At 61.8% G+C, this 23,661-nt stretch overlaps 1 protein-coding gene across 4 annotated transcripts in view; it reads left to right on the forward strand.

Moving 5' to 3' along the window:
• Positions 1 to 23,519, forward strand: part of EVL (Enah/Vasp-like) — a 111,719-nt gene extending 88,200 nt beyond the window's left edge. For 2 of the 4 annotated variants that reach the window (XM_084889143.1, XM_084889142.1), the window contains exons 4-14: positions 7,659 to 7,722; positions 10,946 to 11,001; positions 11,660 to 11,889; positions 12,575 to 12,696; positions 15,419 to 15,479; positions 16,780 to 16,843; positions 18,088 to 18,154; positions 18,248 to 18,310; positions 21,400 to 21,466; positions 21,818 to 21,875; positions 23,071 to 23,519. In XM_084889143.1, coding sequence (XP_084745269.1) covers positions 7,659 to 7,722; positions 10,946 to 11,001; positions 11,660 to 11,889; positions 12,575 to 12,696; positions 15,419 to 15,479; positions 16,780 to 16,843; positions 18,088 to 18,154; positions 18,248 to 18,310; positions 21,400 to 21,466; positions 21,818 to 21,875; positions 23,071 to 23,108 — 890 coding nt within the window. In that variant the 3' untranslated portion in view covers positions 23,109 to 23,519. The remainder of the gene's footprint in view (positions 1 to 7,658; positions 7,723 to 10,945; positions 11,002 to 11,659; positions 11,890 to 12,574; positions 12,697 to 15,418; positions 15,480 to 16,779; positions 16,844 to 18,087; positions 18,155 to 18,247; positions 18,311 to 21,399; positions 21,467 to 21,817; positions 21,876 to 23,070) is intronic. The other 2 variants (XM_084889145.1, XM_084889144.1) reach the window with 1 other exon arrangement.
• Positions 23,520 to 23,661: the final 142 nt, after the last annotated feature.

A 23,661-nucleotide genomic window follows, 5' to 3' on the forward strand; every position in this document is an offset into this window, starting at 1 on the left:
GAGAGGGGGAGGGAGAGGACCCGGGAGTGCTCCAGGGGGACACTGCTCCAGGCCATGTCCCAAGCCTTACTCCTGTGGGTCCTGTGGGTTTGCCAGTGAGGGAAGCGCAGACGAGCTTCCTGCAGGTCTGGTGACAAGACTCACTGGCAGGTTGAGGGATCCATTTCCTGTGGGCCTTGGAGCTGGTCAGGCTGGTAAAAAAAAAAAAACAAGCAGGGCTCGCGGGAGCAGGTTAGGATAGCAGCCGGTACAATGGTGAGGAAAGGTAGGCCAAGGAGCAGCCAGCAGGGACGCCTGGATGGCCCGAGGTGGAAGAGATGGCCCAGGGCTCTTCCTTTGGCCCGGCACCTGTTCCTTTGGCCCCATGCCCACCTGTCTCATCCCATCGCCCACAGGGGACCAGAGGAGAGCGTGGCAGGAGGTTTCCTCTGGCAGACCCTCCCCGGGCCCCCAGGGCTCCCTGGAATCGGGTAGACAGGAGGGTTCTGATAGGTTAGCTGGGAAGCCGCATTAAAGATTGAAGCGTGAAGCCCATCTGACGGGCGCCCGAGGATCGGTTTCCCACTGCAGGAGCCAGGCAGCAGAGGAAGGAGAGGTAAGTGGCCAGGATGCGAGGAGCGCGCCTCCGGGACTGCGCCCAGGGGCCTGCCCGTAATGGTCAGCAGGGAGTGGACCTTCCACTGCTTCTGCTTCTGCCACTGCGACTGCACCGTGCTTTGCAGAGTGAACTGTAGGTGACGGGCGCCTCCCTCCTTCCTGCTCCCCAGGGCCCCTCCTTCCGCCCCAGCTGTTGGGGGTCGGGGTGGGAATGGGGGGAGGGTACCTGCCATTGACCCACAGAGGGCTTGGGTGCTATTTACACGCAGGCCTTGCAGGAGGGGCGGGCAGAAGCAGGAGCGTGCGGGACTGGGCGTCAGGACATGCGGGCACTTGTTCCAGCAGCACCAGTCACTTGAGACGCAGGTGGCCCTCTCCGAGCCTCAGTTTCCCCATCTATAAATAGGTCTGATAGGCCCTGCCCTGGATAGTTGAGTAGATTAACCAAAATGATGTGCAGGAGCTTCATCACACAGTCAGGGTGTGGCAGGTTTTTATTGCTCTTCGTTCTGTTTGAGATTCTTTTAAAGGCTTGTTGTGTGTCCTGAAGTGAGCTTATTGGGAAAAGGAGAAACAGCTTTACTAGGAAGCTCCCTGGCCTGACAGGGCCTGAGGGGGACCACGCAGGCTGGTGGCCGTGTCCCAGCCCAGAGGCTGGGAGACTGGGTTCCAGCTGCTCCCCCAGGATCCTCTGCACAGGAGAGGGTCGGGGAGGGAGTGCTGCTCGCTGGCCCTGGGGCGGCACAGCGGCCTCCTGCCGCCCTTGACCCAAGGAAAGGACTTTCCTCTCGCCACCAGGTAGGCGCTTTGGCCGTGGCCTTGGGCTTTAGTCCCTCTGGACTGAGTCTCTGCCTCTGCACATGCTGACCTCCCAGGCCCACAGGTCATGCAGACCCGGGCCCTGGAGACACAGCTGTAGCCATCGGTCACCCTGGGGTTGCACCGACACTGGTGGCCCAGGGGTGGGGGAGGCGGGGTGGGGGAGATCTCCTGCAGGCTTGCAGTGGGTGATGCATCAGCTGACTGCTGGTCTGAGCTAACCAGGCTGCTTCCCACTGCGGGCCTGTACTCAGTAACTCAGTAGTAAGGACCGGGCAGAGAGGGCACTAAAAACACCCGGGTGACGTAAACAAGCAAGGAAACGTGTTCAACAAGGAAGGCAGTTGGAGTCTGTCTGCTGCTGAGCTGGGAGGGATGGGGGGGCAGAGGGGTGCTGGGCACAGCGTGCTGGGGTGGACACAGCCTGGACTGGGTGACATTCGTCCTGGGCACTGGTCCCAGCTCTGCCACCAATTCCTGTGTGGCCTTGGCAAGGTGACTCTGATTCGTAGGCCCAGATCACAGGCTCCATTCCCGCATGGTCACTTGCCTGCTTGGTAACAGGAATCTGGAAACAAGAGAGGACGTGCTAGGGAATTGGCCTGGGAAGGTGCCTCCCCCATGTCACAGTGTGGCTGTAAGTCAGGTCAAAATGGAGGGGCCTTCCTGATAAAGGAGAGGAGCCAGCCAGAGAGATGGCAGAGGGGGAGGGCGCCGTGGGGCTTGGGCCTCTGCCCAGCCCCGACCAGGTGGCTGTCGTGTGCTGGCCAGAAATCCCATCGCCCGCACGGAGCAGGTGCTGGCTCCTTTGTCTAGGAACTCCTGCGAGCTCAGGTTCCATCCCTTCCGGAGACCAGGGGATGCCTTTCCTATGGAGGCTAACCCGAAACCTGGCCGTCCTCCGTCCCAGAGGAGCGAGGCCGGCTCCCCGCACTCATCAATGTTAATGGGGAGGCAGAGGGACGGCCTTTCTCAGAGGAGGTGTCAGCGGTGGCTCAGTGCCTCTGCCCTCCGCAGGCTGTGCCGCACAGGGCTGGGCTCCCAGAGGGCTCTTCCCCTGTGGGGACACTGCCGTTTGTCTTCAGTATGAGGCAGCGCATCCTTCACTTGCCGGTGTGGAAGTTGAAAAGAGGAAAGCAATCCCACACCCCAGAGATAGCCACTGTCACCGTTCTGGTACCTTTTCTTTTCCGTCCCTTCACCCTATGCAGGTTTGGGACCCAATGGCCTTGGCTCCGTCCTTCTCATTTCATAGGAAACTGGGACCCAGATTTATGTGTGGCAGGACTCCAACCAAAAATGGATCTCCCGGCTCCAAGTTCCCTCTGTGGGGGTCTGTATAAACTGGAACAGTCCAGAAGAGGCCAGCCAGGAATGGGAAGGACTGGGACGGGAGTGAGGGGCAGCAGAGGTCTGGAGGGGACACAGCGCTGTTCTCGCTGTCCAGCGGCCTCCAAGCCACCGCCACTGGAAAGACTGACTGTCTCCCAGGTCCTGCAGGGACCGCTGGGAGCAGTGCTAGCGAGGTGGGTCTCAGCGCACTGGGAGGGAGCCACTGGCGGCCAGAACCGCCCTCCTCAGGGCACCTCTGTGATCAAGTCCCATCACACCTTCAGCCCTCCGCACAGAGGCCAGACCTGGCAGCCCGAGAGCCTGGGACAGACACTCGTTTGCACACACCTCACCCAAGCGCTCTGGGGACGGAGCATCAGGGCAGGGACAGGCAGGAGGCAGACCCACAGCCTCACTTTCCAGAGGCCAGCAAGGTGCTGAGAGGCTGCGGCTCCTGCCCGCCCCACCCCTCCCTCTCTCCCACGTGGTTCTTGTGCTCAGCTCTTCCTGATCCTCTGAAGGACCCTGGCTATCCCCTTCCCACCCTCTGCCCACCCTCCCTTCCTCTGGAGGGAAAGTCCAGCATGTGCTTCATTTGCCCTGGGCTCACACGGGGCAGCGGAGGGCACTGGCTTTAGCCTCTGTTCTGGGCCTGGAGCTGGTCCCACTGGTGACTTATGTCCCCAGCATCCCAGCTTCTCGTGGAGAAAATGGAGATAAGTGAGGATTCAACAAGGCTCCTCCATAAACTGCCCATAAACTTGTGTTCTCTCTTTCCTTTCCCTTCCCACTGTGTGTTCCCAGTGCCTCCACTGCTGGCCTGAGTCTCACCTGCTCAAATGTCTCAAGGCTTAGGGGGTACAGTCCCAGCCCAGCCAGTTTCCAGCGGTGAGGGGAGAGGTGTACAGAGTCACCTGCTCTAGTCTCCACAGTTGGCTGGAGATGCGCAGACCATTTGCCCAGGGCCCAGTCATTTATTTTCAACAAATACTGATTGAGTATTGACCAGAGGCTAAGAACACTGTGGGGAACCTGGAGAACAGAACAGTTCTGTCCCTGGAGCGTACAAGTCAGACTGTGTGGAGGTGTGCAGGCTGTGTCCTGGGACGAGGGCCCAGCGCTGGCAGGGTCCCTGCACGGCGAGCGTGACCTGGGCCCGCCCGTCCCCTGCCTGCCCCAGCTCTGCAGCGTTCTCCTGGAGCCCCGCCTCATCGGCTCTCCCTGCCCCTGTTAGACAAGGGCAGCTTTCCTGGGTGTGCTCAGCCCTCGGGGTGGGCTCCTGTGTCAGATCAGGTCAGAGACAGGAATGGAAGCCTTTAGAAAGGGTGCCTGAGCTCACTACCACCTGCTCACAGGTGAGAAACTGAGGGTGCCTCCCCAGGCCTCAGGGCGGTCCAGGGAGGGACACACCGCTGACCAACAGAGATGACTTCAGACCTCCTGGCCCCACTGCCTCCTTCCGTCTGGCCCCGTCAGTGCCTCCGGTCAGCCAGGCTGACTCACCTGGGTCCTCTCTGTGGTTCATGGCTGGAGTCTGGCCCAGCGACCCCCTCCCCCAGTGTTGTTTTCTTGCTCTGCCCCCGACTTCAGTCAGCTCCCAGATTCAGCAAGCTCATGACACCAAGGCCAGCACTGGGCCAGCCCCCTCATCTCCAGAGCCACCACCACTCTCTCTGTGTCCCTCCGGGGCGGGGGTCCAGCCGGGCAGCAGAGTGGCTGTGGGGTGGGCTGGAGTCTTGTTCGGTGGAGCTTGGACCAAACCCTGTAACAGTCAGGCTTGTTTCCACACTGCACGGTCAGTGTGGAGGGCAGACGGGAGGAGGGAGGTGGAAAAGGCTCTGAGGTAGACCGAGGCATCGCAGGAGGGAGATGCTGAGGCAGCCACATGGGGATGGATTCTGTCGGGGTCTCAGACACAGCAGCAGTGGGACTCGGTGTGGGGTGGAGGAGGCGGAGCTGGGCCCCACCCGCTCCTCGCCTGGATCCTGAAGGTGAGACGTGACTCCGTGACACAGGAGAGCCTGTGGCCTCCTCCCTGGCTTCCGATGCTTCACCGGGAATCATGCAGGTGACTCAACACCGGGACAGGGACGTGGCCACCAGCCACCCAGTGCCCCACCCTGAGATTCTCTCCCTGAGGAAGCACCTACAGGTGTCTGTACCAGCAGTTTCCCAAGGGATCCCACACAGTTCTGGGGGAGCAGTCCTTCTCCGGTCTCTCCACCCTGCCTCTGCCAGGGGCAGCCAGGCCGGTGGGGTGAATCTGCCGGGTACCGTGGGCCACTGAGCAGACCCCTCCACAGGGAGGGACTGTCCTCCTAACGAGCTCATAGCAGGCTAACACTCCTTAGTTTAAGCAGAAAGCACGGGAGGCCTTATGCAGCACAGTGTTGTCTTCCCTCCGTACTAAGATGCCAGCCGTCTAGTTCTAAAGCATGTCTCCGGTACAGGGGCCAGGGCCCCTGGGGACAGCGAGGGCCCCTGGGAACAGTGAGGGCCCTGTTAGGTTCCCCACCTCTGGAGGACAGGCTGCTGGGGGACCCAAGTGCAGGATCAGCAAGGACTACTGTGTGGACAGCTGGCTGCCCTCTGGGGTCCTGACAGAGGGATGGCAAACACTTCCTGTGACCAGGCCAGTGCAGCAGACGCAGAGGCCTCCGAGCAGCTAGTGTTGCCCGGGTGTAAGACCTCGGTCCCAGGGTGGGACCTGGCCAGGGTATGGTGGCTCCAGTCCTCAGGCCTGGCACTAGACAGGGTCTCAGGGACAGGGCCTCAGCTCCAGAAGGGCAACCTCCAGATTCAGGCCGTGGGCTCAGCAGCAGAGACCGGGGCTAGGACACCTTCCCTCCTGCCTCGGCCAGGATGTGGGTGGGTCAGAGCTGGGGGACCCTGTCTGCTGTGTGGACACCAGGCAGAGGCTGTGCACCCCTGAGGCTGCGGCCCTGTGTTCCTGGTTCTTAGGCAGCGGGCCAGCCGCCCCTTGTCCTGTGTTCTCCCTCCCCCAGCTGGCCATCCGGCCCCGCAGTGTGGTGGAGATGAAGAGGAAAAGTGTGTTTGGCACGTAGTTTGAATCTGGCTCCACCGCTTGCCGGCTGTGAGGCCCTGAGCAGTCGCTTCCCCTTTCTGGGCTGTCTCCTCGCTGTTACAAGCAGCGCTGTCGGGTTGGGCTGGGAGTTGGAATCAGGGCGGTGAGGAGAGCTGATGACACTGTCATCCGTGTTCTCATGTTCCTGCTCTGGTTTCCTGGTGGCCAGGGAGGCGCCGGGACCTGAACCTGGCCGCTGGGTGAGGGAAGAGCTTGTCCCTCCAGATCTTTTTAATTGAGGATATTTCTTTGTTAAACTTTTCAAATTTTCTAATGAACATATATTACATGTTGTTTGTAGTCAGGAAAAAAAATGGTTTAGAGCACATAATGATGTGTTAAATTGAGAAAAAAAAGTATTTAGAGACAGGGAAAGAACATAACACTTTTTCATACTGCAGCCAGGCCACCATGCCAGACATCACCAGTCACCTCTGTAAAAAGGCCGTGGGCCTCTCCCCTGCTCCCCCAAGAGCAGCGGGAGGCGTGGAGCCGGGAGCAGGCCTGGCAGGTCCACCAGGGAGTTTTCCTCAGCGGCCTCTCCTCCTCCCACCCAGCCCGGCCCCCACCCACCATCGGGATCCTCCACACGGGGGCGGGCAAGCCACAAGGCATGGCTCAGGGGAACCGTGCCGGAAGCAGATAGATGCCGGGCCCTGGACAGCAGGTCTGAAACTGTCAGATACGGAGGCTAATATAGGGTCAGGAAAGGGCTGTCAAGCAGAAAAAAGCATTCAGACCACGTGGCATCCCATGGTGGAGGAAATAGGGCCTTCCGGGGCGGGTGGGTTGGCTCCTCAGAGTGAGAAAGCCCTTGCTCACCTAGCAGATGTGCGATGTACCAGGAGTTCCTGCCCGGGAGGCGCACGGGGTTCCTGTGCTGGGCAGGAGGCTGCCCGCAATCAGATGGTCCGTTTGCGCTTTGAGATCCTGTCACCCTACCCGCCGGCTCTTGATCCAGGGCACAGCCCGCTCACCCCTCCGCTGCCTGAAGCCCCTCCAGAGAGGCCTTCTGCCCCGGAGGGTTTTGTCACAGGCTGATGCTGTCACCTCCTCCTGGGGAGGAGACCAGCTCCTGAACCGCCTAGTCAGGGAGAATGAGCTGCTCGAGCCCCTCCCCCTCGCTGAGACGCCACGCTTCCCGTGACACCCGAGCTGGCAAAGGCAAGGAACAATCAGCCCTTTCTTGGGTCGGGGCAGAGCTTGGCTTTTCTTGTAAAGGTGACACAGCATCAGCCCCGTGCGGACATGGGTCATGTGCGGGCCTCCCCCGCTCCAGGCCCTGCCTTCAGGGTCCAGGGCAGGGGTGTGGCCTGGGCGGCTCCTCTGACAGCTCTGCCTCCAGCGGCCACTCACTCCCACCGCTGCAGACCCGTAGGTACGGGCAGCCCAGGGCTGACCCGGCTCTGACCCCCACCTGCTCTAGCGCTGTTGCTTTGCTCAAAGGTCGGAAGACATGGCTCTGCGGGGGTTGGTGACGCCAAGTAAGTGCACTGGCGATTTTCGTTACCGTGGCTTCGGGAGACGTGGCAAGTGAGGAAGTGGAAACGGCAATTGTGGTTGGAGAGGCTCGGTAGCCAAAAGGGGTGGTCTGCACCACGTGAAAACGCCGTCCGTTTATTGGCTCTGACAGAAGAGCCACAGAAAGGGCGAGAGAGGTGACTGAGAGGCTGAGGTGGGGCTGGCTGGTACACAGGGCCAGAACCGCTGTTGAAAGGTCAAGGACGCCTCATGGGACGAGCAGGAGGGCACAGACAGACCAGGTGTGTTTGCCGGGCCTGTCTTCTCCACTAACCACCGCGCTCTGTGCTTCTCTGCCCCGCAGGCCCGTCCACCCAGCGGCAGGTGCAGAATGGCCCCTCTCCCGATGAGATGGACATCCAGAGAAGGTAATGCCCCCCAGCAGGGCCCAGCCTGGTGGCCAGGGCACCGTTCGGCCAGCGCAGGACACACTGAGGCGCCCCCAGGGACAGGGAACAGGCCTGGCCGAGAGGAAGAGGGAGCTAGGCCGCTGTTGCTTTGCCAGGATGGTGAGCGCCTCGGTTTCACAGAGAGAGCCCTCGTGACCGGCCGTGTCCTGCGGGCTGTGCTCTGAGTAACATGCCTTCCAGGTATATGAGGAAGTAGTTGTCATGTCGGGAAGGGATTGGGTCACGTGGCCAAGGCTACCAGGATCTGTCTGACTGTGGCCCCAGCTTTAGCATCACCTGTGCCATCTCCACTCACTCTGTCTGAAGGCCTCGTGAGACCTGGCCCTTCCCCCTCCACTGGAGGCCTGGGACAGTGCCACGGCCTCTCTGGAGGACCTCAGCCCCCTGCCCACTCACCTCCCGGGAAGGCTAAAGCGGCGCAGGCCCTGAGAGCGCTGTGTGAGCCAGGGCCAGAGCCACGTCGATGTTCTGTGCAGCCAGCCTGTGGAGAAGGCAGCTCCTGGGGGGCACGGGCCCTAGGATGGCACCCCACTCTCTCCAAGCTGCTCCTACAGTGTGCTGTTGTCCTGACATTACAGCAGAGGTCCTGGTGGCCCAGGGGGGCGTGGCCTCCCAGGTCACGTTGCCAGGAAAGGCAGGGCCAGGGCTCGGACCTTGGCAGCCATGCCCTGCGGGGCCCTGCCTCTCTGTGCGGCTTCGCATCCTGGTCCCCACCATGCTCCCCAGCTTCTGGGAAAGACTAGGACACTAGGGCTGTGGCTGGATGCCAGGAGGACCCCAGGCTGGGGGCGGGAGGGATGTCCCAGCTTCGTCTGGCCTGAGGCTCCCTCCCCCTGGGGAGAAGGATCTCTGAGCGCCTCTGCTCTGACGTGCACTTAGGACTGTCGGCAGGTTCCCAGGCCTTAGATTCCCATTTGAATAGGACAGGGATTTTTTTTTTTTTTGATTTTTTTTTTCATTCTTTTTTGTGTATTTTTTTTTTAAGTTAAAGTTTACACCTGTATTTGTATTAGTGTCAAGTGTACCACAGAGTGGTTAGGCGATCGTGTAATTTACAAGGCGGTCCCCTCTGTCTTCCCAGAACCACCTGCAGCACAGTTACTGCCACGTGACTGCCTGTGCGCCCGTGTGTGCTCACATTCCCGGGGCTGTCTGTAACCGCCGAGCAGCCCTTCTCAGACCCCTCACCTCTCAGTCCCCAGCCCGCTCCCTCTGGCACCGTCACCGTCCTCTGCCTCTGTGAGGCTGTTCTAATTGGTTTGCTCGTTTATTTTTTCATGAGATTCCACACGTAAGTGACATTTGGTGTTTGTCTGGCGTGTTCACTGAGCACAACACCCTCCAGGTCACTTGTGCTGGAGGATGAGTGTTAGCTTAGTCCTTGCTCTGCTCGGGTCAATCGATGAGGGAGGGAGGGATGATCCCTGGACGGACTCCTTGGCACTAATTCCCATGTTGACTGACTCCGCAGGCCTGTCTTCTGGCCTCTCAGGAAAACGGCAGCTGTTCACAAGGTGTACCCCCCCCCCCCCCTCTCCCGCCTGCCTCCATCCCAGCTCAGCCCCCGCCAGGTCCCAGGGCTGCCTGGGCCGAGGGCATGAGTGCGCCTTCCCCGACTGCGAGGGAAGGCACTGGGGCGTGTGGGCCTAAGCAGACCCTCCCTCTGCTCTCTCAGAACGGGTTGAGCATCACCACGCTGCATTATCTAGTTCGCCACCCAGGTCCGAGGCGTGGGGGCCACTGGCTGCAGACAGTTCAGTGTTGCCAGCAGTCTGCTGTCCGCAGGCCGGAGCGCCCCTGGAAGTCAGTCTGTGAACGGCCAGAGGCTAACGCAGAGCAGGGACCCTGCTGGTTCCTGCCACTGCACACAGGGGGAGAGATGGCTGGCACGGAGCCTGCACAGTGAGCTGTTATGAGTGCAGCCCGATTTGTAAATACTTCCAAACACCTCATTTTACGGAAGGCTTCTAAATGTGAATCCTGCTGGCAGATTGGAGTTTGGGTGAGGTCTCGGCAGTTTGGAAGGAGAGGCCAGTGGAGGTGCTGCTGGGAGATTTTCAGACACCGTTAATGCCAAAGGGCCTTTTCTGTCATTTCTTAGGTACCAGGTATAACTCTTAATAGAACTCCCTAGAACAGGTGATACTGTGCTTATTTTACGGAGAAGAATCAGAGGCCCACAAAGCCAGGAGCCCCAGAATGGAAGCCAGAAAGCTCCCTCCCCCTGAAAGGTCTTTGCAGTAAACTGTGACCTTCCTCTAAGATACGAGCAGCTGCACTTACTGAGCAGCTGCCACATGCGGGACCCGGTGCCAGGCACCAGAGAAGGGCCAGCTCGCCCTGCACAGGACGCAGACTCACAGCCCCCACCCCCTGCCATGCAGACACTGCTGCTGGCCTCCAGTTCACCCTCCCCTGAGCCAGGTGGCCACCGAAGCATCCAGCCCCATGCTGCACAGCAGGCACTTAGGGTGGACACACACCGGTGAGGCCACTGCCGGCCCTGGTCCACATGGTTTCTGAGCCCCCACCTGCTCCAGCGCCACCGTCCCAGATTCTGCGGACATGTTTGTGGGTCAGTGTCCTCACTGGACCGGCCTGTGAGAGTGCCCGAAGCTGCTCTGCCGTAAGGAGCTCGGTGTCAGTTCCCTGCAAGGCTCACCGCCCGCGCTGTCCGCACCGCATGGCCCCATCATGGAGGCCAGGCCTGTGGCTCCTTCTGTGCTGAAAGAATGGCACGTGCCCGCGGAGTGTCCGCTTCTGACAGCTCACAGTGCCTGAAACTGTTCCGGGGATAGCCAGGTGCCGTAGGCACAGGACATTTGAGGTCGGGTCAGCTGAGGCCACAGGCACAAAAGCCAGGAGGCCCATCCAGCCCCGGGGAAAGCACGGTCACTCGTCCACATGGTGCCCGAGCCTTCAGGGGGGCTCCCTGTTTAGGGTGCCTGAGACTCAGGAGGCGGCCGGCACTCACCTGTTTGGAGATCTTGAACCAGTCATGTGCCTCCTCTGTTAAGTGGGGGAAGCAAGCCCAGTGGCCAGCAGAGTCAGGGAGGGGAGGAGGGGAGCTCACTGTGAGCACCCCCCCAGCCAGGGCGCACAGTGGGTCCTCAGGAAGAACCGGCAAAACCCAGCTCTGCAGCCTGTGCTCCATGGACCCCCTGGTTCTCTTGCTTTTCAGACAAGTGATGGAGCAGCAGCGCCAGGAGTCTCTCGAGAGAAGAACCTCAGCCACAGGTGAGAGCCCGCAGGCCTGCTCCCCACACCCGCGCGGTGGTGGCCCCACCGAGGTGGTGACAGGCGCATCGGGCCCTCAGCGTGTGCCAGTCCCATCCGGTGAGAGCAGGAGACCCAGAGAGCGGGACAGAGCGGGCGGTTAGCTCAGCTTGCTGGCTCCCCCCACCAGCCTCTGGTGCTGGATGTTGAGGGGAGAAGGGACAGGGGACTGACCAGCACTCAGCATTGCTCCCTGACATCCGGCCCGGTCAGCCCTGTGACCCACAGTTACCTGCCACAGTCGCCAGAGGCCAAGGGTCACTCACAGTCACATCTCAGGGACCAGCGCGGAGATGGGACACAGCAGAAAAGGGTACAGTCTGAGCCACCAAAGACCTTCCTCCCCCTGGAGACCCACCTTCAGAGCAGGACAAAGGTAGCTGAGCTCAAGGGGTGTTAGGCACTGTGGGTCCGGCTGGGCCTCCAAATGCTGGGGACATGGGGACCAGGCTAGGGAGTGACCGGAGCAGAGCCAAGCTCACCCCAAGAAGATGGAAGAGGCAGCCTGAGCTGTCCTGCCCCTCAGAGCAACAGGCTGCCCTGTCCCTCCTCCCTCCTCCCTCCTCCCTCCCAGGAAGCACAGCGGGCTAGGGACTAACGGCCCCTCGTTGTGTTTCAGGACCCACCCTCCCACCGGGGCACCCCTCATCTGCAGTCAGCGCCCCCCTCTCGTGTAGCGGGCCTCCACCCCCGCCCCCACCTCCTGTCCCACCACCGCCCACGGGGGCCACGCCCCCTCCCCCACCCCCACTGCCAGCCGGAGGAGCCCAGGGCGCCAGCCACGACGAGAGCTCGGTGTCAGGACTGGCCGCTGCCCTGGCGGGGGCCAAGCTGAGGAGGGTCCAGCGGGTAAGCGTCCCTGAGCACAGTCCCGATAGGCTGGGGGCCAATTTCTAACTGCCCAATAGACAGAGCCTGCCCCTGTCTCCGAGACCCCGAGCAAAGCCTGCCCTCCCACCTGGACTCCACCGCTGCCGGCTCTTTTCAGTGAGAACCGGCCAGGACGGCACGGGGTGAACCAGGAGCCGCTTGCAGCTTTGTAACCTGCAGCTGCTCCTCACGGCGACTTCCCAGCAGGGCAAGAAGCAGTTCCCTCATCAGGCGCAGTTAGGACTGGGCCCGGGGTCCACCCCTCCACCAGTGCCTCTCATGGAAACCAGCCCCCTCAGGCCCAGCCTCACTTCCTGAGCCCTCTGTCCACAGCCTGGAGGGCAGAGCTCCTGGACCGTGGTGGGGGGCTGGGGCTCTGACACCTCTGATGGGACAGCGCTTCCTTCCCAAGGATTCTCTCTCCCCTCGGGTCACGCTGGGCTCAGCAAGGGCGCTGGCTCCGCGCCAGGAGAGCATCCTCTGTGACCGGCCAGGCCTGGCCCCTCTGGTTTTGTCACCTGTGGGCCGGGGGATGGGACTTGATGACCCCTGGGCCTCCTCTGCGCTGCCATTGTGGGAGTGACGGGTCCATACTCACACGAGATCCCCTCGGGTGACGTCTGCCACAACAGCAGACTGAACGCTGGTCCTTCCTTCCCCGTAGCCCGAAGATGCGTCCGGAGGCTCCAGTCCCAGCGGGACCTCCAAGTCTGACGCCAATCGGGCGAGCAGTGGGGGCGGCGGCGGAGGCCTCATGGAGGAGATGAACAAGCTGCTGGCCAAGCGGTAGGTGCTTGGGGTCTTTAGGGCGTTCAGGGTACTGGTGCAGCTCCGCGGCCCCAGCGCCGAATGAGAGCCCTCGCCTGAGCCAGGACGCCTCGTCACCTGGGCTCAGCCAGGCGGATAACCCTTAGTTTCCCCTTGTCCTGGGGTCAGCCCGAGGCGTCAGGCCGAACGGAGTCCGTCAACTTGAAAGCCCTTCGCATTTCAGTGTAACAGATACTGAAGCATCTTTCCTGTACAGCCATCCTAGAAGCGGGGAGTGTGGCGATAGTTTCAGAGGGAAATTCAGAGGGAGATGAGGGTATTCCCTGCACTTAGGATCCCAACACAAGGGAGGTGCGGGCCCAGAGCCAGGGTGGCACGGTGCCCACGTGAGAGCCGCTGTGAAGGACACAGGAAAGGGACGGTGAGGCGGCCGGTGCCTGGGACGTCACACTGAGGTGGAGGAACAGTTCCATCCATGTCCCGGCTGTGCCCTGCAGCCTGCCAGCCACGTCTCTGCCCACAGCGGCAGGTGTGGCTCCAGCTTGCCCAAAGCTACCAGCCTGTCCCTGGCTCTTAGTCACTCCCAGGTGGAACCTGGGCAGGTGGAGAGATCACACAGTCCCTCGGGAGAGTGGCAAAACTTGATTTTACTCGTTAATGTGGCGTGGCAGCAGGAACGCCCTGACAGGTCCCCGGTGTCATGCCACCTGTCGGTGCTCCATGTGGTCCAAGAAAAGCCAGGGCCGGACCTTGCTCCAGCCGGGACCCCTCCTGCCTGCTGCCACCCTCCGGGCTCTGCCCTTTGCCCTCCAAGTCGGCTGAGTGCGAGCTCCCTGTGTGCCCGGGTCTTCATGTCCTGTCATCTCCTTGGACCTGCTCGGCTCTGTGAGGGTGAGGTGGGAGCAGAGGCCCCAGCGTGCAGGTAGCTGGTTTGTTGCTTCTCGGCTGGGGCAGAGCCAGCATTTCCTGCCCAAGGCCTCCACAGCACAGGCCTCCCGAGCCTGCAGCGGGGCCTGAGAGTACAGAGGTAACCAAGAGGGGACAGACAGTGACCGGGTGCAGGATGACCGGCTATACCACAGAGAGAACAGCTCCCTGGGGAGAGAGCCGGGAGGGCCTCCCAGAGGAGGTTCCACACGTGCCCGGTCTTGAAGGACTAGAAACTTCTGGGGGGAGGTGGGAGAGAAGAGCAGTCCAGGCAAAATGAGCAGAGGGTGGAGGGCTCCGTGCCTGGAAGGCTGAGCCGCCCCTGACCCTGGGAGTGGAGAGCACAGCCTCCTCCAGGTGTGTTGGATTCTGTCTGAGAGGAGCGGGGCCTCCTGGAAAAACACAAGGTGCTTTTCAAAAGAAAACACTCACTCTTCCCCGGAGTCCAAAACCAACACGTTAACAATGACAGCCTGGCCTGCGTGGCCCAGACCAAAGGAGAGGAAGTTCCTCAGGACGGAAAGGCACGTTGCCAGAGCGGGTGGGACGCCCGGGCGCCGGTGTGTGCTGCCGAGAACAAGCACATTCACACAACAGGATTGCTGGAGTTGCTCTTCGACGTCCACCAAGAGGTGGGTGTGGTGGAGCCCACTTCTCCCTGCATCACGGCCAACTGCCTCCTCCCTGCCCGCCCTCAGCGCCACAGGCTGAGGTGCCTGGCCCGCTTTGGTGGGAGCAGAACATCACAGGTCGTCCGAGAAGCGATGATGGTGGCTTACACCAGTTGTCCAAAGTGAGGGGGGGAAAGGCAGGTTCAAAATAAAGCAGGGAGAAGTGACCTGCCTTGCTGTGTGGGGAGGAAGATGGTGTCTGAGGAGCGATAGGTGGGTGGGCCTGCTTCCTGAGACGAGAAGATGAAGAAGGAGCCCTGTGTGGGCTCCGTCACCGATTGACGACGTCCAGCCTGCAGCCCCTCACCACTTGCCAGGCCAGCTTCCTTTTTTCTCCTTTTTAAAATATTTTTTTTATTGATTTCAGAGAGAAGGAGAGAGATAGAAACACCAATGATGAGAATCATTGATCGGCTGCCTCCTACATGCCCCCTACTGACGATCAAGCCCACACCCCTGGCATGTGCCACACTGGGAATCGAACCATAACCACCTGGTTCACAGGTCAACGCTCAGCCACCAAGTCACACTGGCCGGGCGGCAGCTTCCTTCATGCTGGGTTGCTCACCCCCCAGACCTGAGAGTTCTGTGCACTGGCGGCTTCAGAGAGCTGAGGACCCCAGGGCAGTCCTGGGAATATCAAAGGTCTGCGTGTGCAGATTGGGGCATCGGGCGTTATTTCAAAGCTGCCTTTTCCCATCTCATATACAGGCGGCCACTGAGGTGAGATTTTAAAGTTTGTGGAAAACTGGGAAACGCGTGAGGCATCAGCTCGGCTATTCAGAGTCTTTCCTAAGCATGTCGGTTCTCAGTGGTGGTCCCTGCTGTGGTAAAACAACAAGGGTCCCTCCTCCCTCCGCAAGGTGGTCTGCTCACCCAGGCAGTGGCCTGCAGACGAAACGTTCCCACAGCACAGGCTGGCAGGTCTCAGCCTAGACGGGGCCGCTCCCGTCCCATGTGGCCAGTTTTGTGTCCAGGGTCCTGGGACCAGCACAGACCTGGACACTTCACCACAAACCAGATGGGGGTTCAAAACAGGTCAGATCCCCCCATGGGGTCCTCTGAGGGCCAAGGGTGTCCGCACAGAGGTGTCTGGATGGGTACGGATCCTCCAGGAGCTGATTTGCTTCTTGCTCTGTTAGGAGGAAAGCAGCCTCCCAGACAGACAAGCCGGCTGATAAGAAGGAAGACGAAAGCCAAACGGTGAGCAAGCGCCCCTCGCGCACCCCACCTGTGTGCCTCCCGGGAAGGCTCTCTTGCCCCAGGCCAGGCCTTTGGGCATGAGGTGCACTTGGTGCACGTGATAGGTGCGTCCCCAGGGACCTCTAGGAGCGATGGGTGCGGGGAGGGGGGTGGCACGGGGTGTAGGAGGAGGACGACGGGAGGGCCTGTGGAGCACTCATCGTCATCCCCACGGCCCTGGGCACCAGCCAGTTTGCTCTAACGACCAGTCCCATCGACTGCCCTATGGCATGCTGGCCAGGCAGCCGCACCAACTGTGCGACTGGCAGAGACGCCCCGCCGTGGGCCAGGCTGTGCACGTGCTGGGGCCTCAAAGCGGGCAGGATGTAGCCTCGGCCTCGAGGGAGGGGACACAGGAAATACTGAGGGCTTAGAGAGGAGCACCAGGGCCCTGGGAGCTGAAGGAGGAGCCCCGAAAGCCTGCCTGGGGTGCCCACGAGAAGTGCCGTTTGCCTTGAGTTTCAAAGCCCAGACCAGAGCAGAGAGCGCAGTGCATGGAGCAGCATCAGCAAAAGCACAGACAAGCCGAGGGCCCGGAGGCGGCTCTGCCCACCCACCTGTCCCGCTGCCTCCACCTCCTACCAGGTGGCTCCAGAGACTTTCCAGAGGGGCTGAGGGACAGACCCAGGGGTAGAACTAATTTGGCAGCAGCGCTCATGAACTTGTGGGCTAATGGGGACAGAGATAACCTTAGGACAGATTCTCAGAACCACCTCTCAGGTGAAGGACAAGTGAGGCCCTCCACAGCCTTCCCAGCCTGGCCGCCGGGAAAGGGGCTGTGGGCGGCCACAGCACCATCTAGGGCCACCCAGACATCTGGTCCCACATCAGCCATCAGAGGCGGGAGCCAGGCCCGAAGAGCAGAGGGCCCTTAGGCGGGTCCCCCCGGCTACACCCCTCACAACGGACAGAAGGAGAAGCCGCTCCTGGGCCGGGAGTGGCGGGCACACCCGGGAGCTCTGCCGCCGTGTGGGGAGGGTCGGGCCCTCGGCGGGCTGCGTCTGCATCGGGTTGGTGCAGCCGTGGAGTCTGCCCCACTAGGCAGGAGCAGCCCTCTCCTTCCCTGATTCCATGGGCCAGCCCGCCTCTCACCCCGACTTAAGGTTTCATTTGTTAATAATACTCATCCTGCCAATTATAAAAGTAACACGTGTTCCTTAAAAAAATCTAGGGTTTTCTAGGTGGCCCTGGTCACAGGCTCCTGCCCCTGCCCAGTAGCCTTCATAAGCAGACTGACGGCCAAGCTTTTTCTCCGTTTTAGGAAGAGCCCAGCACCTCTCCATCTCCGGGTACCCGAGCAGCCAGCCAGCCACCTAACTCCTCAGGTAAGAGGCGCCCTGCCCGGCTGCGCGGGCCAAGACCTCAGAGCAGCAGCCACTCCACAGGCACATGACCCGGTCCCTCTGCCTCACTTTACAAATGAGCAGAGGCGGCCAGCGGGGCTGTGCTAGGGGTCTCCCTGCCACCTCCCCGAAGCCACCACTCCGGTGAGCCCCAGGCTCCCTCGGTGCCCAGGGCAAGGAGTGCCAGCCTCCAGGGGATGGCTGCCCGTGGGCATCGGAGCTGCCAGGCCACAGAGCCCACCCACCCAGCCCTGCCTTCCCCACACGAGAGGAGCACTGCCGGTCCAGTGCAGGAGCTCCGACCGGCCCCGCCTCGTCGCCTGGCCCGCTGTTGGCACATCTGCCTCCCGGTGGGATTGCCCTGTGTGATGCCGCGAGGGCACTCAGTGAATGAGGGTGTAAATACCACCCGCCCAGGCATGAGTCTGGTGTTGGCCCAGTGTGGGAGGTCGAAGCTCAGCGCGGTTACCTGGTGGTTCACTCAGGGCCACACGCCTGCAGCGTGGGTGTGCCCCTGCTCCTGTGCCAGCAGCTCCCAGGGGTGGCTTTCAGGAGGCCTGCCTTGGCCTGCGGTCGGCCTCTCTGCCGCCTGGGCATTTTCCCTTCTGCCTCTGCTCACCCACAGAGCCAGTGAATTCCATTCAGTTTGACAGGTCTCTTGACAAAAAGAGAAATACAATGTCATGCCACTTAATTTGAAAAGAAAAAGGAAAACCAAACCAGCCCTCACACCCAGGACAGGGAAGGGCCAGCTGTCCTGTGGGGAGCACCACGGAGTCAGAGGCAGCAGGTGCCCGTGGGGCCCCAGGGGCCTGGCCCCCAGAAGCAAACGTGGGCCTCAGGCTGGTGAGCACCTGGCGCGGCTGCCTCTGCCCGCTCACCCCGCTGGCGCCACAGCCGTGGCAGAGGGCGCCGCTGAGAGCTCCCTGGCGCTTGGTTTGCACTTCAAGGAGGGTGGGCTTCCATGGTGAGGCTCAAAACCAGCCACACGTCAGGGACAACCGGGTCCCGAGTGGGGGAGACACGGTGACATCAGGATCATCCATAGCCTTCGAGAACTGCCGGGGCCAAAGGGGGACTGAGGACAGGCCAGGCGTCAGCTCCCCCAAAGCAGAGCTTCCTGAAGGGGACGGGTGGGGAGGGAGCGGCCCTCCTGTCAGGGATGTTGGGCGGGGCCTGGGAGTCCTCTCAGCCCTAAGGCTCCTCGTCCTGACGTGACTTGACAGAGGCCGGCCGGAAGCCCTGGGAGCGGAGCAACTCCGTGGAGAAGCCCGTGTCCTCGCTGCTGTCCAGGTGAGCGGGCCCGGAGAGGCCCGAGCTGCACCGTCCTTGGGGCCGAGGCCGCCACGTGCCCATTCACATGTCTGCTTCATTCCCCTGCCCTAGAACCCCGTCCGTGGCCAAGAGCCCCGAAGCTAAGAGCCCCCTTCAGTCGCAGCCTTACTCTAGGTACCAAACGCCTCTCTCTGGGGCCTCCGTTGTCCCCTGCCCTGACTAACACCAACCTGTCTTGTCCTGTCATCTAACGGTGCTGTGGGCGATCTCCCCCGAGACCTGGGCCAGGTGCGGCTGGGGCCGCGTCCTCCTCCCTCAGGGAGGGAGAGGTGGGCCGGGAGGGCGGCCTGCCCAGAGGGCCATGAGCTGAGCTGGTGAGTCCCAGCTCTGGCCGTTGGGCACGTCCCCCTTCCCCTCCCCGTGAAGAGGTCTGTCGGCCTCTGCCTCTCAGGCGGTCGTGTGGACAGCTGTGTGGACAGGAGCTGTGTGGACAGGAGCTGGACGCAGGAAGTGCTCGCTGGCCACAGCTGTCCCCCACAGCTCAGCCATGCGTGGCCTGGCCCGGCACGCCGCCTCCTCGCCTTCCTCCCCGTGGTTCCCGGTGGATGCTGACCATGTTTCCCAAACCAAGAGCTGGTGTGGTAACAGGATAGGATGTTTGAAACTGAGGAAGCCCCGAAAGTCAGAGCCTAGCAGCCCCTTAGTAACCAGAGGCCAAGCTGGCCTTCACTGCAGGCTCCAGAGCCCGGGTCAGAAACGTCTCCATTGCCACCAAGATGGAGGGAGCCACTCGTGTGGCAGAGCCTGGGCCTCTGGGCTGGCCTTGCAGACCAAAAGGGATGAGCAGAGCGCGCTGGCCCGGCCTGGCCCGAGGGGCGATGACACTTGGTGAGCAGGGGAAGGACTCGGGGATAGCCAGGACTTGTCCAGAGCCTGTGTCTACCAGGTCGGGGTCAGGGGAACATGGGTCTTGCTCCTCCTGCCTGCGGGACTTCATCTCTCGGGAAGGCCTGTGGTTGACGGCTGTGGGCCTGACAGGTATTCAGGAGGCCGGAGGGTCACATGGGCGATGGCACTAGGGACAGGCGCTGTAGTGAGCGATCTGGGCAGGCCTCCCTCGGTGGCATTTGGGTGGCTCTGAGATGGGGGATTGCCTTCCAGTCGGCGTGAAACTGCTGAGGCCCTGTGGCTACAGAGTGAGAAGGGAAGAGGAAGGCAGTGGGCAGGAAGGCGTCTCATTGATTGGATCCTGTGTGCGCGCCCTCGACACAGGCCTGGGCTGCCAGCTGTTGGGGAGCTCACTCGGCTGTGAAGGGAGGTGCATGGAGGGGCAGGAACAGCAGGCACAGGAGGAGGCAGGGTGCCCAGGGCACAGTGGTCACTTACTGCTACTGGAGGAAGGGCGGGCTGCCCGTGCCCCTCAGAAGGAGACTCTCCAGCCCTGAGACAGATCCGTTCTCTAGCACCGTCCGTCCCTCCGGCAGGGGCATGCCTGCGCTCACAGTGTGCCAGTGTCGCCATCTGGGCTGTTGGGCGTACGTGTGCCGTGTGGAGAGAACGGAGGCCCGGGGTGGCGAGGCGTTGGCCCAGGTGACCCGGGAAAGTTCTGTTGCAACAGGGACTGAACCTACAAGATGGGTGTGATGGCCCTGGGCGTCTCAGGCTGAACCCACAGTCACTTATAGACTCGCTCGGGACGTTTGACCTGCGCGTGCGCGTTCTCTCTCTCTCTCTCTCTCTCTCTCTCTCTCATCTGGGAGGACGTGGGGGCAGTTTATTTATTCATTCGTTTTAATTCAGTTCTGTGCCCTGGGCCCCTGAAGTCTCCTATGACGCTCAGTGGATTCCCCAGCTGTGTTGAGTAATAAGTGATGTCTCCATTGTGCAGGTGGAAGGCATAGAGCATGGTGTTTGACATGTGCGCACGCTGTGCAGTGATTACAAGGCGCTCAGTTAGCCTCCTGGTCGCCTGTGTGTGTGCAGTGAGAATCTCAGGATCGGCTTCCTTAGCTACTTGGAAGCACACAATACAGTGTTGACACTCAGTCACCATCCCCAGAGCAGATCCATCTGCTAACCGGAAGTGCGTGCCCTGGACCACCTCCCCCCAGCCCCTGACAACCACCGACATAGTCTTTGTTTTGATAAGTCTGGGTTTTTAGATTCTACATACAAGTGAGGTCATACCATGTCTGTCTTTCTCTGCCTGGCTTAGTCCACGCAGCCTCACACCCTCTAGTCCATCCATGGTGCCACAAATCGTGGCTTCCTTCTGTCTCACGCCTGAATAATTCCACATATGTATGTTCCACGCCTTCTTACCCACCGGCTGTCCATGGACACGGGTGGCTTCCGTGTCCTGACTGCTGTGGCTAATGCTGCAGCGAACATGGAGGTGCAGGAACCTCGTCAAGATTCCCTCCTCCAGCGATTGCATCTCCTCCGGTAAAACCCAGACGTGGCCTGCGGCTCTGTCTTCCTGTTGGCGGAGCCTCCGTGCTGTCTCCCAGCGAGGCTGCGACAGCACCAAACCCTGGCCGTGGACACCGGTCCGCGATTTCACCGCACGCTCTCATCGAACGGTCACGGTGTGTCCCAGGGCCTTGTAGCTGTCCCGCCACGTCCTTGCCCTGAACCCGCAGGCCCCGTCCACCTCTCTGTCCACGTGGAGAGAAATCGGGCGTTTTGCTAAGATTTTCAGGAGAGATTGATGTGGAAGAGACGTTACATTTCAGACCAGCAGCCCAGGAAACGGAAACCTTTGTCTCCGAAGAGCAAAGCCATGTCTAAGGACACTGCCTGCGGTCGGGCCTGTGAGGGGCGTGTTTGCTGCCCGGGTGTTGCAATTCGCCTTGTATCAGAGCCGCCATTGCCGGTTTCCCGTTCGGCCGGGAACAGAGCCGCGGGGACTGGCTGTCGGTGCTTTCTTTCCCGGGGAGGCCGCGCGCGCGCACTGCCGCCCGGGAGTGCTCGGTCAGAGAGCAGGTCCGCGGTTGCACCCTGAGCCCTGGCTCTTGGGCTGGGAAACACGGTCACAGCATCCTGAGGTCCGGAGGCGGCGGCAGAACCCCCGGTAGCTGGGGAGCGGCCACAGACAAGCGAAGAGGGTTTGAGGGGCCACGGGAAGGGGCAGCCTCACCCCGCAGGGCCCGCCCCAAGCAGGAGGCCCTGGCGCCCAGGTGCCGCTCGGGCTCCGTGCCCCGCGTGGTGCGTGCCTGCCAGGCCCGCCGCCTGCCTCACTGCACCCGCCGTCCTCGCCCCAGGGTGAAGCCGGCCGGAAGTGTGAACGACGTGGCCCTGGATGCCTTCGATTTGGACCGGATGAAGCAGGTGAGCGTGTCCTTTCCGGAGGCTGTGAGGTGCCCGGGGCTGGGACCCCCAGTGGGGCCCTCGCTGCCCCAGTCAGTCAGGGACCAGCCGTGGAGGGGGTTGTAGCATTTGTCCCCAGGCCCACCCTGCCCCCCATATCAGAAATAAGCCTCCCCGCCGTCCAGGCACTCCCGAGGGGCCTGAGGTGCTGGGCAGGGCCGGCCAGGTGTCCCATCCCCGGGCACACCTCCTCCCCCAGCTCCAGGGTGTGGGTGGGGGTGATGTAGGGGCTGTGCCCCGGAGGGAGGCCCAGGACACCCCACCCTGCAAGGCCGGCTTCCCGTCCCTGCCTCTGAGGCTCTGCTCCCACAGGAGATCCTGGAGGAGGTGGTCCGAGAGCTGCACAAAGTGAAGGAGGAGATCATCGACGGTGAGTCGGGCTCACCCTGGTCCTGGGGAGGGCAGAGCCGCTGCCGCCAGAACCGCACGGCAGAGCCAGGGCGGCCCAGCCTGGAGGCGTCCCAGGCCCCGAGGCCGCTGGCTTTGTATGGGAGGTTCATTCTCCCCCGAACAGCCCACAGGCCCGCCCCATGCTCTAGTCAAGCACACAGGCTCAGAGAGTGAAGGGACTTGCTGAGCACACACACCTCCCAGGAAGCAGAGCTGTTATGTGACCCTGACCACCGCCCAGCTGCTTGGCCTGGGCCGGGGGTGCGGGTGGTGGCGCTCCCCAGAGGGCAGGGCCTGGCCACCGGAGTCACACCGCCCGGGGCCCTACGGAGCCTTTGATGCAGCGGCTCAGATCTGGAGCCAGAGGGGAGGACTGGGCTCTGGACGGGGCCCCGGGACAGCCGGGAGGCGCCTCAGTCCCCACCCGCTCCCCACCAGCGGGGGATGAAGTCCCAGCTGGGGGGCAGAGGGGAGAGAGAGGAGGGAAGGGTGAGAGCCTACCTGGGTGAGGGAGCCACACCCTGTTCTGATCCCAGCGGAGAACACTGGGTTCCTGTTTATCGGGTCCCCACAGGCCTGAGCTGGACAGATAAGGAGTTAATGAATAGAGAGGGCGAGACGGAGCTGGAACCAGAACGGAGACCGGCCAACCATTAACTCGGCTTTATAGCTGGGCGACCCCCAGGAGGGGCTGCCTGGGTGGGCAGCAGCCTGTGTGGGAGGGCGGGAAGTGGGCCTCAGCGGGTGGGGGGGTGGGCCCAGGGAGGGCGGGCTCTGTGGCCTGGAAGCAGCCTTTTATCTGACAGGCCCCGCTCTCATCAGACTCTCTGGTGGCCTTGGGCTCCAGGCCCGGTCCAAGGAAAAGCCTGGATTTGGGGGAATCTGCGGGAGAGAACCCCTGCCCTGGGAGAAGAGCTCCGGCCGGGGGTGGGGAGGGTGCCCACCTGCCCAGGCCTGTGCGGGGCTCCTGGTGCCCGCCCGCCCCAAGGCTTCCTGCAGCCACTGCCCCCACCAAGACTGCCGGTGGGGTGCATGGGAACCCCACAGACCTCATCGGGGCCTCGGGAGACCAGAGGCACTGGAGCCACCTCAGCGGGGGCGGGCGGGCCCAGCGGAGGAGGGGGTGGGCTAGTTCCCGCCCTCCTGAGCCCCCTCTCCTCTCCTCCTGTCCTCAGCCATCCGGCAGGAGCTGAGCGGAATCAGCACCTCGTAGATGTGCGGCCCGAGCCACGACCCCGACGGACGGAGGAGCGCAGCCCAGGTCTGCAGCCACGCGAGCGCACCGGAGCTGGGATGTGTCTCACTAAGTCTTAACCTGTGAGGAAATACCTACATGAGGGGAACGGTCAATTCCTGGATTTTTTTAGATTCTACCTGACACACACCAGGTCTACTCGCCTTTTTTTGTATTTTATATTTGTCTATTTAAGTGTACATTTCTTTTGGTTTATAGAAAAGACACCCCCAAACCACATGCTTCATTAGGTGGTTCCGAGTTCCTCCCGGTGTCCCTCGCACCCGGGCCTGGCGCGCTGTGCCAGCGGCTCCTCCCAGCGTCACGGTGTGAAGTCTGTCCACGCCCCTCGGTGTCTGTGTCCACGTGGTAATAAACGCTTACTGTCCACACCGGCCCCCGCGCACTCGCTCGCCGCCTCTGGGCGCTGCTGGCCGGGCTCCCTGGTGGGGGGTGGCCCCCCCCGGCAGTGGTGATCGGGTAGTAGGTTAAGATGTGGCCTTGGGGGGTAGCTGGGCTGAATTCAGACGTG

This window comes from Pipistrellus hanaki (genome assembly GCF_964339955.1).
Source record: "Pipistrellus hanaki genome assembly, chromosome: 1".
NCBI classification, from domain to species: domain Eukaryota; kingdom Metazoa; phylum Chordata; class Mammalia; order Chiroptera; family Vespertilionidae; genus Pipistrellus; species Pipistrellus hanaki.